The sequence below is a fragment of the Marmota monax genome, unplaced genomic scaffold, assembly GCF_021218885.2.
Source record: "Marmota monax isolate L192 unplaced genomic scaffold, Marmota_monax_Labrador192_F-V1.1 WCK01_AAM20220418_F8-fsc00157, whole genome shotgun sequence".
In the NCBI taxonomy this organism is placed as follows: domain Eukaryota; kingdom Metazoa; phylum Chordata; class Mammalia; order Rodentia; family Sciuridae; genus Marmota; species Marmota monax.
The window spans coordinates 446559-461194 of record NW_026694573.1 but is presented as its reverse complement, the minus strand read 5'-3'; the positions used below and the strand labels follow the sequence as shown (position 1 = coordinate 461194).

The 14636-nt window shown below is 43.6% G+C and overlaps 1 protein-coding gene across 13 annotated transcripts in view; it reads right to left on the bottom strand.

Annotated features, from left to right (window-relative positions):
* Positions 1–14636, bottom strand: part of Txnrd2 (thioredoxin reductase 2) — a 78084-nt gene that overhangs the window by 54129 nt on the left and 9319 nt on the right. For all 13 annotated transcript variants that reach the window (XR_006846500.2, XR_006846501.2, XR_006846502.2 and 10 more), the window contains exons 3-8: positions 12768–12824; positions 12161–12305; positions 11415–11489; positions 9507–9585; positions 8819–8881; positions 4222–4292 (exon numbers count right to left, since the gene is read on the bottom strand). Coding sequence is in view for 8 of the 13 variants with exons in the window: in XM_058571718.1 (XP_058427701.1) it covers positions 4222–4292; positions 8819–8881; positions 9507–9585; positions 11415–11489; positions 12161–12305; positions 12768–12824 (490 nt within the window). In the remaining 5 variants the exon portion in view is untranslated. The remainder of the gene's footprint in view (positions 1–4221; positions 4293–8818; positions 8882–9506; positions 9586–11414; positions 11490–12160; positions 12306–12767; positions 12825–14636) is intronic.

Below are 14636 nucleotides of genomic sequence, written 5' to 3'. Positions count from 1 at the left end.
GGAGGTCCTTCCTGGGCTACACTGCTGTGTACATCCACAGTCTGTGTACACCTATTTTCTGATCATAACTCAGAAAATGCTAGTCTTTGGTGACAGTTCAAGACACTGACCTGAGCTTATGGGAGGCCTCAGCCTGGACAGAGGTGTCTGGCAGGGCCTGGCTTCCAGGGTTATTGAATCTTCAAGATTGTTTCATGATGGGTCTCGCACATAAAGCACTATGAAGAAGCTGGAAAGCATGAATAAATTCTACCAAGAGAAATCAGTGTAAAAAAAAAAAAATCTTGGAGGTGAGGCAGGCCTTTCTGAGCATGTAATAAATCTAAAAGCCATTAAATGTAAAAAGAGATTTAAGTTACATTAAAAAAAAAAAAAGGAAACCATTTGTACATCACAAGTTCAAAGACATGAGAAGCTGAGAAAATCTGCACCATGTATGACACAGGGTCGAATTTCTAAAATACAAAACAGCTGGAAGATAAGAAAAAGATAAGGGAATTGGTGGGGGGAGGGAAGGAGAATCAGCTAGGCACAGTGGTGCACGCCTATAATCCAAGCAACTTGGGAGGCTGAGGCAGAAGGATCAATAGTTCAAAGCCAGTCTCAGTAACTTAGCAAGGCCCTAACTAACTTAAGAGAAAACCTGCCTCAAAATAAAATATAAATAGGACTGGGGATGTAGCTAAGTGCCCCTGAGTTCAATTCCTGGTACAGGGGGAAAAAAAAAAGTCATCAACAACCAAATAGAAAGCAGGTCAAGGACCAATCAGTTAATTCACACAAACATGTACATACTCACATGCTCATAGAACACACTCTCAATTTCAAATACAGCCAATAAATACTCAAAAAGATGACTGATTGTGGCCCATATAACCTATCAGACAGTAAAAGGAGTAAAAGGTAAAAACAAACAAACAATAACAACAACAAAAACAGATAAGGGGGTAGGTGTGGCAGTATATGCCTAGAATCCCAGTGACTCAGGAGCCTGTCAGAAGGATGGCAATCCCCAGTCTCTCTCTCTCTCTCTCTCTCTCTCTCTCTCTCTCTCTCACACACACACACACACACACACACACACGACCAGTTAAGGGAATGGGGATATAGCTCAGTGATGTAGTCTTGCCCAGCATATGATGTGCAATGCCCTGGGTTCAATTCCCAGCATTGAAAAAATAAAATAAACAAACAACAACAAACAAACAAACAAAAAACCTAAAAATTACAGCATAAAGGAAAAAAGGAAATAGTGATAATGTGACAAAAATTTAGGCTGAGCATGTAGCTTAATGGTAATGTGCTTGCCTAGTATTTATAAGGCCCTGGGTTTGATCTCTAGCACTGCCACAAAAATAAATAAAAAATTTGAAAAAAATATCACCAATTCAAAAGATAAACCTTAATCTGGGGATCCTGTGAGAGGCAGCAGACAGGCAGATACAAACTAGGATGAGCTCAGCTACAATTTTAGGGGGAGGATGGAAGTGCCATAGGCAAACAGGTATCATGACCATTCCACTGGAATGGGAAGAGAGGGTCCTTTCTATTTTATATCTTATAAAAAAGCTGTTGCACTAGGAGTGATGGCACATGCCTATAATTCCCGCAACTCAAGAGGCTGAGGCAGAGGATCACAAGTTCAAGGCCAGCCTCAGCAATTTAGTGAGGCCCTAAGCAACTTAGGGAGACCCTATCTCAAAAAATAAAAGGGTCTAGGGGTATAGCTCAGTGATTAAGCACCCCTGAGTTCAATCTCTAGTACAAAAATAAATAAATAAATAAAAGCTGATGCCCAAGTTATGGGGGATAATGGAGAAGTAGGCAGAAATACATGTAGGACAGGGTATAGCCAGCCATATGTTGAGGTTGAAGGGCATCTGCCTTTGGAGTCAGCTTTTCTACGTGTAGGAAAGACCCCTGAAAGGTATATATAAAATGTATAAGACCACCTCATCCCATCAGGACCAGAAAATAACTGGAGAGGATATGGAGACATTCTAACCCCACTGCACTGTTAATGAGAATGTAAGATGCTGAAGCTGCTATGGAAAACAGTTTAGCAGTTTCTTATAAAGCTAAAGTTTCTTAAAAAGTACAGTTACCATAAATCTAGCAAATCTACTTCTGGGTACATATCCAAAAGAATCAAAAGCAGGGACTCAAATAGATATGTGTATACCCATATTCAAGGCACTATTATTCATAAAAACCAAGAGGTGGGAGAGCCCAAGCACATACTGGATGAATGTACAAATGAAATGTGATATATACAATGCAATATTATTCAATTTTAAGAAGAAAAGAAATTCTGATGCATTCTCCAATATGCAGAAAGCTAGAAGACATGATGTTCAGCAAAATAAGCCAGTCATAAAAGGAAAAATACTGTGTATGTTCACTTACAGGAGGTAGTGAGAATTGTCAAATTCATAGAAATGGAAAATAGAATGGTGGTTCCAGAGGCTGGGGTGTGGGGATGAGGTGTACTGCAGAGTTTCAATTTGCAAAAATGAAGAGTTCTGGAAATGGATGATGGTAATAGTTACCCAACAATTATTAGTGTATTTGACATCACTGAACTGTAGACTTTAAAAGGTCAAAATGATGGGGCTGGGGTTGTGGCTCAGCGGTAGAGTGCTTGCCTTGCACATGTGAGGTCCTGGGTTCGATCCTCAGAACCATTTAAAAATAAAAAAAATAAAATACGGTATTGTGTCCAACTACCACTAAAATATAAATATATATATATATACATATATATATATGTTTAAAAAATAAATAAAAGGTCTAAATGATAAAAATTTATGATACTAGAGATTTAACTCAGGGGCACTCTACCACTGTCTTATATCGCCCCCAGCAACCCCCCACTGTTTTTTTTTTTTTTTTTTTTGCAGTGCTCGGGATTGAACCCAAGGTTTCACATATGTTAGGCAAGTGCCTTACCACTGAGCTATATCCCCAGCTGGTCTCAGTCCTTTTTAAATTTTATTTAGAGATAAGGTCTCTCTAAGTTAAGGAGGCTGGCCTCCTCTCTAAGTTAAAGAGGCTGATCTCAAACTTGTGATCCTCCAGCCTAGCTGGGATTACAGGCACATGCCACCAGCAAAATGGTAAATTTTATGTGTATTTTTCATCATTTTAATAATTGAAAAAATGAATAAGTAATATTTATGATACAAGGTAAGAAAGATAAACTACTGAGATATTCATTCATGATAGAAAGGTCAAAGAAACAATACCACAACCATTTAAGAGACTCCAGACCTGATCCCAAAGATGCCACCTCATTTAGTGTGAATTACTGAAGGCAAGTAGAGCATGTGACACACACAGACACTCCCCACAAATACATTTCAACACACACACACACATACACACCTGCATTCTCTCTCTCTCTCTCTCTCTCTCTCTCTCTCTCTCTCTCTCTCTCTCTCTCTCTCACACACACACACACACACACACACACACACACACACTGCCCATCTCTGGGACTTTTCTACCAGGATTTCCTTATGGCCAAACACTGCTATCAAACAAGCCTCTGCTGCCCTCTGGTGGTTCCTCTGGTCCCTGCAAGCTGGAAGTCACACTTGTAGCCATCAGAAGCTGCCTGGACCTGGGACCCCTGGACCAGTTGCACTGTGAGCATGTGGACGTACTTAATGCATGTGTGCCAACTGCATGCTGCTGGTATCAACTGGGATGTAACTTCTGAGGCTTTTGGATCTTTTTCTAGATTTCAAGCAAATGATACTGAGGACATTTGATTGAGGCCCTCCCTGATGTCCCTAAGGAACTCTAGGGTTCCGGGGAACCATGCTGAACAACTACTGACCTAGAGAATAAATGGCTGACTCACTTTATGTGACATTTGTGCTATAACTTCTAAAACAGTCATAGCACACAGCATCAACAGCCCTGCAGAGAGGCACACATGAAAGTCTTTCTTTTTTTCATTCTTTTTTAATATTTATTTTTTAGTTTTAGGTGGACACAATATTTTATTTTTATGTAGTGCTGAGAATCGAACCCAGTGCCTCACACATGCTAGGTGAGCGCGCTACCACTTGAGCTACATCCCCAGCCCCTCTTTCTTCATTCTTCTAGAAAAACTGGAAAGAATGGACTGAGAAGTGAACAGTGCCATGGACTCTAACAGACACTGATGCTAGCGAGCAAAAAGAGGATTCTCATCCTGGGCATGCTAGACCTTACGTTTTTCCAGGGGATTCCTTCAGCCAGAAGATGTCATCACTTGTAATTCCATATTCCAAGGCACCTTCAATCTATCAAAGAAAAGAAGATCAATATGACAGGAATGCCATTTGGTCTGTCCCAAGAACCTCCTCAAAGAGAATGCTTCTTTTGAAGAAACAACCAGAATCACACCCAGCCCACATGTGGAGAAGGTTTCTCTTCAAACTTGAACAATGGAACTTGTCTTCAGGTTGTAACCTCTCTGGGGATAGAAAGTGACCTGTCTATATATCAAATTCAGTGTGTGTCTGCCTGGGTGGCTCTTTCTGCTCTCTGAAATTTTCCACTTGACCTTGATGCAGATAAGAGCATGGGGCCTTAGAAAAGCATGGCAGCTGTAGGGGCCACACAGACAGAGAGCTGGTCCTCCCATGACTCTGTCTGGGTACTCAGTAAGGGAGGAGATGGGGGCATGCAGACCAAGGGAGTAATGCTCAGGTCTGGGGGTCCAGTATGAGAGAGAAGTGGGTAAAGAGGTTGGAAAATCAGAGATTGGGGTTTTAGCTCAGTGGTGGAGTATTTGCCTGGCACGCTCAAGGCCTTGGGCTCGTAGGAAGGAAAGAAAGAAAATCAGAGATCAGGAGAGCTCTGCAATGTCCCAGTGACAGGGGCCAGGCACCAGAGTAGGACAGAAGAAGAGGATAAGCATCACGGGCTGAGAACAGGTAGGACATGGGGAGTTGATGGTTCTGAGGACACGAGATTGCAGGCTAGACACACCAGAAATCCCTCTGAGACCATTTAGGATGAGTTCTGTGCCCAGGAATGATATAGATCCTTTGATATGGGGCAGCTAAGCAGGTGGGGGAGTCCCAAGGTCATGCATCCTCTTGGCCTTATGAAAGTTAAGATGTGCTGGTGGAGAGGAAATAGATTTCAAACAGTTTACAATTCCAACTGGCCAAAATAAAATAAAGTCATGAATTTCTCCAGTTTGCACAAGGAAAAACAAAAGGTCTGAAAATCAAAGGGACTTAAACAGAAGCAAGTTTTGGCATGCACTCAAGGAATGCACACCAGGGATAGCAGTGGGCAGTGGAGAGAGTGGATCAGCCACTGAGCTGCCTTCTCCAGGACCTGGGAACTGTAGCTCCAGTTTCCTGTGGGAAAGCAGAGACACCAGCAGTACAGCAGGGTGAGCAGGCCAAGGAATGTCCATAGGGCACTGAAGCATGGGGGCATATACAGCTCTGCTCAGCACCCTTAAGGAGCTGAGGTGACTATGGCCCTGGGGACTTACAACCACCAGAGCCTTACTCCTGGCTGATGGGGTCACTTCAATCCTGTCCACTGAATCAAACTTGAACGATGGCACTGTGTCATCTATGGAGCCAAGCAGTCTGCCTAAGGGCCACCTCTGTGCACAAGCAGCTAGTGCCACCTTAGAGATTGCTCTTTTTGACTTGCCAGACAGAGGTCCCATGGCCCTCTGAGGACTGGGGGAACTCATATTACTCTGGTCTCTTTTCTTCCCCATTTTTTAGGGCAAGCACAGAACAGAAGTAGAAGTTGAGGGTTTAGATGTTCACACGTCTCTGTTCCCATCTAAAAAGGAACCCTTTGTTCTTCCTCCATCCAAGCTCCACCTGGGTCTAATCAGAGGCTGGTGTGGCTTCCAGGACCATGAGACCTGTGGGCTTCATGAGCTTTTTTGCAGCTAACATGTTGAGGGCTGGTAACATCTAGGTCCCTGAGAGACTTGTGAGGATGTAGCCTTAGCCAAATTCCTGTTCCTGCTTCTTACTTTCCCTGCAGCAGCTCCTCCATTTCCCCACCCAAGCTCACTCTGTGGCCCCTTCCTCAACTCTGCCCTCCAGGAGGACAGAAAAGCCCCCTCATCCCAGAAGACTGGGCCAGGCGATGATGTCAGCAGAATAGGACCTCCCAAAATCCAACCCTCTGTGAAAGCAGAGAAAAAACCGGCAAGAAAGTTCAGATTCAAATTTTTTTTTTTTTCTGTAAAGGGGATTGAACCCAGGGGTGCTCAATGTGGATCTGAGACTGAGATCCTGAGGAACTGAGCCACATCCCCAGCCCTTTTTATTTTTATTTATTTTTGGTACTGAGGCTTGAACCAGGGGCACTTAATACTGAGCTGCATCCCCAGCCCTTTCTGTATTTTATATTGACACAAAGTCTCACCAAGTTTCTCATGACCTTGCTAAGTTGCTGAGGCTTTGAACTCACTTTGAACTTTCCATCTTCCTGCCTCAGTCTCCTGAGCCACTGAGATTACAGGTGTGTACCACCATGTCAAGCATTTATTTTTTATTTTGAGACAGGGTCTTGCTAAGTTGCTTCAAGCCTTACTAAGTTGCTTTAAGCCTTGCTAAGTTGCTGAGTTTGGCTTTGAACTTGTGATCCCCCTGCCTCAGCCTCCCAAGTCACTTGGATTACAGGCATTCACCATTGGGTCTGGCCAGATTCACCTTTTCAGAGCTCTGAAAAATCAACTAAGAACTCACAGCAACACAGGGAATACTGAATCAAGAGAAACAGAGGGAAGTCAATAAAAACAGCATCTCTATGAGGAGAGTTTAACTTACCCTAGTCCTGTCTCCCAGTCTTAAAAAATGACAGCACCAGAGATAGCAAGACAGAGCTGGGTGCCTTACAAAGCCTCTTTCCCAAAGAACACTAGCATTTGAGCTGGCTGGTAGGTCATAACTTTACTCCAGTATGGCCAGTGCTAAAAGCCTCTCCCTGGGCATCTGGCCAACATTTTATCTTCATGGCTTCCTGAGGTGATGGATAACAGGTAAGGCAAACAACAGGTGAACCAAGAAGTTGAAAAAGAAAAAATGAGGAATGAATATTCACAGGTGCTCTGAAAAGCTCCACAATATCTCTGGGTATCTAGAAGGCCAGGCAAATGCATTGGGTTGTGCACACATCAGGAAAGACTAAGGGCTCTCATCTTGGGCTAACCTTAATCTCTGCACAAGCAGGAAGCAAAATAGAGTTATTTACTGTCCAACTGAGTGTTGACAGCACCCTGAAAATGGACATAGTCCTCAACAAAGACTGGGAGGTTTCATGGTTCCAGATGTTTAAGGAACTCTCTACTTAAGTCTTTCACTGAGCAAGCAGACTTCAGTAGCCACATATAACAAAGAACAAATACTTTATAAAATTAGTTCAAATAAGTCACCAAACAGCAAAACAACAGAAAAATTCTAGAGAGGAAGGAGAATCTAATTTCCAGCATTATCACAATAACTCACATTATTTGAAAAGTTCAACTTATCACAAAAAATTATAAGATATGTAAAGAAACTAGAAATTGTGGCCTTTGTTCATTGCTGGAGGGAATGTACACCGCTTTGTACACTGCTAAATGGTATAGCCACTTTGAAAAACCATCTGGTAGTTCCTCAAAAGGTTACAGTGACCATATGATCTGAATTCCTTTCCTAAGTAAATTCACAAGAGAAATAAAAACCAAATCCCCCAGAAAACTTTTACACAGATAGCCACAGCAGCACAGTTCACAATAGTTAAAAAACAGCAAACCACTGAGATATTCATTGTGGACAAGTAGATAAATAAAATGTGATCTACACATACACTGGAGTATCATTCAGGCTTAAAAAATAAAGGAAATTCTGGCACATACTACAACAACATGGATGAGCCTTTGAAATAAGCCAGTCACAAAAACACAAACTGTGTGAACCCACTTTTTTGTGTATCTAGAATACTCAAACTCATAGAGACAGAAAGGAGAATGGTGGCCATCAGGGGCTGGGGGAGAAAAGGACGGAGAACTGTTGTTTAATGGGTGCAGAGACTTTGTTTGGGATGATTAAAAAGTTCTGAAGATGGAAGTTGGTGACTGATGGTTGTGCAACTCTCTGAATGTACTAAAAGCCATTGAATTGTATTTATAAAAGGGTGAATTTAGGATATTTGAATTTATTTCCAATTTTTTAAAAGTGGGGGAGGAGAAGAAAGATAAAAAAGGCTTAAATTTTCCATGCTCCAACATTCTGAGGTTAAAGAGAAAAGGAAGAGTCAACAATGAAGACTTAGAAGAAAGGTCACTAGGGCTGGATGTGTTGGCATGAACCTGCAGTCCCAGCTATAAAGAAACTGAAGAGGAGGGTCACTTGAGCAGAGTAGTTCAGGGCCAGCCTGAGCAAAACAGTGAGACTCTATCACTTAAAAATAGAGAGGGAGGGAGGGAAGAAGAGAGGAAGAGAAAGAAAGGGAGGGGAGAGGGAGGAGAAAAGAATGAGGAGGAGGAAGAAGAAAAGGAGGAGGAGGGGAGAAAATGGAAGAGGAGAAGGAACACTAGTATGAAAGGAAAACAGGCTCAGTGATACCCAGGATCTAACTAAAGAGTGCAATAAGAATAATTCTGAGGATTCAGCAATAGAAGAGATCTCTGGAGACCTCCAGTTTCAGCAGAATGTATTCGAGAGAGAACTGAAAAGGAAATAAAGATGTATAGAAGAAACAAAGGGGTGAAAGCTTTGATGTGGGAAGCATGTAATTCTAAGGACCATTAATTTGCTCAGGGGTGCAGGGGAAGCTGGGTTTTGGGGACACTCACATGTGTGGGGTACCTCGGCCGTCCTCCAGTAGCAATGACGATGTGGTCAGCTGAAAGCAGAGTCTGAGAATAAACCAAGAAAGCTGCAGATCAAACTGTATACTATGATCACCCAACAAAAGGCTCAAATGCCTGCTGGTACGGCAGGACAACAGTACCCTTCACTATAGCCCCCTACCAGTAGCTCAGAGTCATACAGAGCAGGGATCTGTCAAAAGTCTTTCAGACAGGAGACAACAGGAGGTTACAGGTGGAAGGGACAGGGTGATACTCCAACTCCAAGCACTTCACAATTTACAAGTACCCAGCAGGCATCTTATCTCCTCAAATCACTACAAAATTCTGCAAAGAGGTTGTAATCATGCTCCCTGTCAGCCCATCACCCTGAATAGCTGGGCAGCTTGACATGATGTGCATCCCATGCACAAACTGTTAAATATATATTTTTTTTTTTTTTGGCAGAGCTAGGGTTGAAACCCAGGATCTGACGCATGCTAGGCAAGCACTCTATCACAGAGCTAAACTCCCAGCCCTATTTAATCATTTTGAAGAAGTGTGATCTCAAAGGAAGTCGTTAGTTTAATTCCAGCAGTGCTTATTACTAGAACAACACTTAAGCTGAACAAGACTGGACCCCAGGTCCTCAGAATGCCTGGAGAGAATCATGAGGGGCAAGGTGAGCATTTACCTCTTTCCCACTTTTTGCGATGCCACAAACAGTGTGCTTATTGATGAAGCTGGCTTTGATGTTAAAGTACTTGACTTTTCTGCAAAAACAAAAATAAGGATTTTCAACATTTCCTCTGCAAATTAAAATTCAGTGATCAGATTAGAATGGATATCATCATATAGACTGCTAAAAGATAAGCTTTGGAACTGAGAATATACCTCAGAGATAGAGAACTTGTCTAGCATGTATAAGGCCCCAGGATCCTTCCCAATACTGCAAAAAATAAAACAAACAAACAAACAAAAAACTAAAAAAAAAAAAAAAAAGCAAAAAAGGCAAGGTCCAGCCCAGGATCTGGTACCTATGCTAAGGTGCTTGTATGAACATGAGCAGAATACCATGCTGGGAAACATGAGGGTATGAAGGGCATCTTGCCAATTCTCTATGCTTCCCTGGTACATGGTGACCATAGGTGTCAAGGCAGGGACAAAAGTCAACTCAGAACTGTCCTGAAAACCCATGTTCAAGCCCTGGTAGGCAATGACAAGGGCCAGGCCTTAAGCCTAGGCATGTACCAACAAGAAACTAAGGTGCCTATCATGTAGGTGCCACCCTCTCTGCCTTTAGGACTTGGTGTTGCCTGAAGGAGGGGCTTAATGTAGTTGGTGGGGCCCAGCAGTGGTCAGGTGCATAATATGCAGAAATGATCCATGCAGCTAGGGGCAGTGTACATATCTGTAATCCCAGTATCCAGGAGGCTGAGGCAGAAGGATTGTGAGTTCGAGACTAGCCTGGGCGACTTAGTGAAATCCTGTATCAAAATAAAAAAATAAGGGGCTAGGGATATAGCTCAGTTGGTAGAGTGCTTGCCTCACATGCACAAGGCCCTGGGTTCAATCCCCAATACCACAATCAATCAATCAATGAAATAAAAATAAATTAAAAAAGAAAAATGATTAGGAGTGTAGCTCAGTGGTAGAGTGCCCCTGGGTTCAATCCCCACTACAACTGAAAAAAGAAAAAAGAAAAAAAGAAATGACCCACACTAATTATAAAGACCATGCTATCTCAGAAGTTCTTAATAGTTTGGAGATGGGTTTGCCTCCTCATTGTGCATTATCTCCACCTCCAAGCTCTGTGCCTTTCTGGGCTATCTGAGCTATAGGAAGCTCCTGTACACATGCCCTTCACTTATCATGACAATAGGAAACAGCTGTGTGATACAGAGGAACATAGCATTATTCATAATAATGAAAAACTGAAACAACCCAGGTCCCTGCTATTCTCCCTTTAGGGGTGGCTGTGAATTGGGCCTGCTTTGCACCTGCCTGGGAGCTGCCTGGGGCCAGAAGAAGGATGGCAGAGCCTACTACCTTCAGAAAACCAAACTTGGGAATATGGAGCTCCATATGAAAGACAAGACACAAAAAACTGTAACAAAAGGTGGCTTAGTTTTCTGGTAGGGCAACTGGCTGGTGAAGTCCAGGCAGTGGACAAGGGGGCCAGCTTCCTTGGTTCAGCTTCCCTGGCTTGAGTGGGAAGCTGCCCATTGTGGAGTCCCAGGAAGACCTCAGGCCTGAGGCCTCCCTGTCCCTGAATGACCTCTTTTCTCATCAGGCTCTGGCTATTTGGATATATGTCCCTCTTTAACTCTTCATTGTCCCTGGGTTCTACTCAGTTCTGGGCCTCGAGGGCATCCCCCACTTCCCACAGCAGTTGCTCTGTCCACCCCTTGTCTGTGTTCCCACCCAGGAGAATGGACCCCTTGTCCTATCTTGGCTGTGCATTTACAGCCTACCAGGGTTTACTCTGCACAATCAGAAAGAGCTTGTCCAGGTATGAATAGAATTTGGGAAGGCCAGGAGGGGAGTTTTCCCACTGAGGGCCTCACTACATAGCCACTAAGGACTGTGGAAGTCTCAGTACCTGTCCTGCAGTTGGACACGGTGCCCCCAGTTCAGGGACTTCACATGGTTTTGCACAGCTTCTGCCATTTTCCTCCTTTGAAACAGAAAACAAAATGTAAAAACCACAATAGAAGTGTTAACTATGGAATCTCAAACAGACTAGATGCAAATAGTACATTTATCTAAATATTAAGAAGTGGAAGTGTGTCTAAAGGAGTACAATGTGATGTTCTTCCTCATGGGCATCATGACCTCTCACCAGAGTTTGGGGCTATGAATCTTTGAAATCAGGAAACAGAGGCTTTGGCCCACAATCATTCAAATGTAGTGGTTCTGCATCCAGGACGTCATACCTGGCAGGCAACATCCTGTCTCAGTCACCTGTATGTGAGCTCTGAGCAGAACCATGTGCTACTGCCTCCATCAATCTTCTTCCCAAAAGAACTAAACCGAAGAGGCTTTATGTCCCCACATTGGCCTTTGGGGCTGGATCATTCTTGGTAGGCCTATTCCATGCACTGTAGGACATTTAGCAGCATCCCTGGGTTTTACTCAGGAAATGAAGCAAACCCTTCCCCGACCCAGGGAAAACCAAAAGTGTCTCCAGAGATTGCCAAATATCTGGGGATTCAGGTTCAGAGCTACCCCTAGTTGAAAGCTCCTGTCCTATAGCTGCTCCCAGTGAGAGTTAGTAGGGAATAAATCTCTTCCTCTACTTAAGAGTAGCAGAAAAGAACTGGGAACTTCCCATAATGAGCTCCTCACCAGTCATGCCGGATGGGTTGAGCCACCTCCCAGCCATAGTGGTGGGCATCCTGGATCATGCCCCCAAGCAGTGCCGCCTGATGCATCAGCTTCTTGGGGATGCAGCCCACATTCACACAGGTGCCGCCAAGGCCCCACTTGGTGCCTGCAACATTGGGAAGTGCACTTTTTTTTTTTTTTGTAGTGCCAAGAATCAAACCCAGAGCCTTTCACATGTTAGGCAAGTACTCTTTCACTATTTTCATTGGCCATATTCCCAGCCCTGGGAAAATCACATTTGAATTCATATACAGAGACGCACAGGAGGACTTCTGCTCTATGGTGGTTTAGAATCCCTTTAAGTGGCCATTGTTCTGTAATTCAAACATGGCCCAGGTGAGTCATACCATAGGAATATTCTCTCTGTAACTGTGTTCAGCACCATTTTAAACATGAGGGTAAAGAATTTTTAAAATAAAGACAGTTTACATCTGAAATAGGACACTCTCCAGAGACAATGAACAGAGGGGGACAAATGATTTTGTATCAGTCACCTTCTATATATGAACTAGGTTCCATCTCCCAAACCCTTCCCTAGGACACAAGGTTCCTATCAGGGACTGCCTACCTTGGGGAGAGGGCTCCACATAGTCGACTACAGCCACCTTCCTTCCCAGTTGAGCAGCTAGAATGACAAAAGAACTGAAGATAAGCACAGCAGGAAAGGTGGCCGGGGGCTGGGGAACAGGGGCTACCAGAGGCCCATAAAACTGAAAAGAAGGTGGGGAAGGGCCTGGGCTAGCTTCTGCCCTCATGGTGGCCAAGCTGATAATGTTAGTGACTCTGTCCCATCTACCCTGGTATTCTGGCCCATAAGGCCACACTGCCTACTAGCTTTGCACCAACTTTCTGGCCTTCCCACTGTCCAATAAGCTATGTTGCTCAAAGGAGGGAGCCCTTAGGCCTCTTCTCATACTGCAGCCTTCACATCCCCTTCCAAGATGACATTGGGACCAATCCCCACTTGGCTCTTGCTCCTATTAGTTTCAGGACCATATGTTTGGAATAAATTCAGTGCACACCTCAATTACATAGGGAGTATCCCAGGAGCAACCCACCTCCCTGGGAGAGGACCCCTAATCTCTATCTGTTCTGGGAAGCCCAGACTCTTCTCACTGGCTCACCTCTTTTCCAAATAGTGAGAATGAACATGACCTGGCCTCATCAGGGCATTTACTTGCCTCCCTCTCAGGTTGAAAAACATCAAAGTTTAGAAGTGAAACATTAAGTCCAAGGTTGATCATCTCCCAGAGAAGAAGGGGAGACCTAGAGTCTAAACAGATTCCCTGCCATGTAGCTACCAGTTGACCTCCCAGTCATTAGCAGAGGGTTGAGGGCCTCAATCCTCAGGTTTTGAGGCCAACTCTTGAACCATTAGTAGAGTTAATTAATTGCCAGGCATCCCTTTGATTTACCTTGGGAAGTACATTGGTAAACCCTGGGCCCTGGATTTGACTATCTCTGAGGGCATGCGGGGCTTAAATTTCATGAACCCAGAAGTATTCAAAACATAAAAGAACACAAAAATTCATAGCTATTAGAAAGCAAGACTAGAGAACAAAGTTTTAGAAGGTTCTTTTTTTTTTTTTTCCCTTGCAGTACATGGGATTGAACCCAGGGCTTACACATGACAGGCAAGTGCTCTATCACGAAAGTATATTACCCAGCTCCCCCCAACTTTTTTTTTTTTTGTGTGTGTGTGTGTGTGCAGGGATTCAACCCAGGGTGCTTAACCACTGAGCCACATCCCCAGTCCTTTTTTTTTTTTTTTTTTAATGTGGTACTGAGGATCGAACCCAGGGCCTCGCATGTGCTAGACGAGTGCTCTACTGCTGAGCCACAATCCCAGCCCCCTACCCAGTCCTTTTTTATATTTTATTTAGAGATAGGGTCTTGCTGAGTTGCTTGGGACCTAAGTTGCTGAGGCTGGCTTTGAATTTGGGATCCTCCTGTCTCAGCCTCCCAAGCTGCTGGGATTACAGGTGTGCATCACCATGTCTGGCAAATCACAATCTCTTTTAAAAAGTTTATTTTGAGATAGGGTCTCACCAAATAGCCCAGAGTGGCCTCAAACTTGTGATTCTCCTGCCTTAGCCTCCTGAGTAGATGGGTTTACAGTGTGTGCTACCACACCTGGCAGAAGAGTTCATCTTAAAAATCTACTTTCCTCAAGTGATTAATGATGATAATCCAGCTGGGTACAGGGGCATTTGGCAAGAGGGTTGCCAAGTTTAAGGTCATCCTGGGCAATTTAGCCAAAACTTGTCCAAAAAATAAGATTCCCACACTTAAGTTAAAAGCTTGGGCTGATGGGAATCATTAAAATATCAATGTCAAATTCTCAAGTCTGACCATGATGGAGCAACAGTGGCCAAATTTAGCCTTCCACCTGAAACAACCAAAAATTCAGACAAAATATATGAAACAATAAATTATT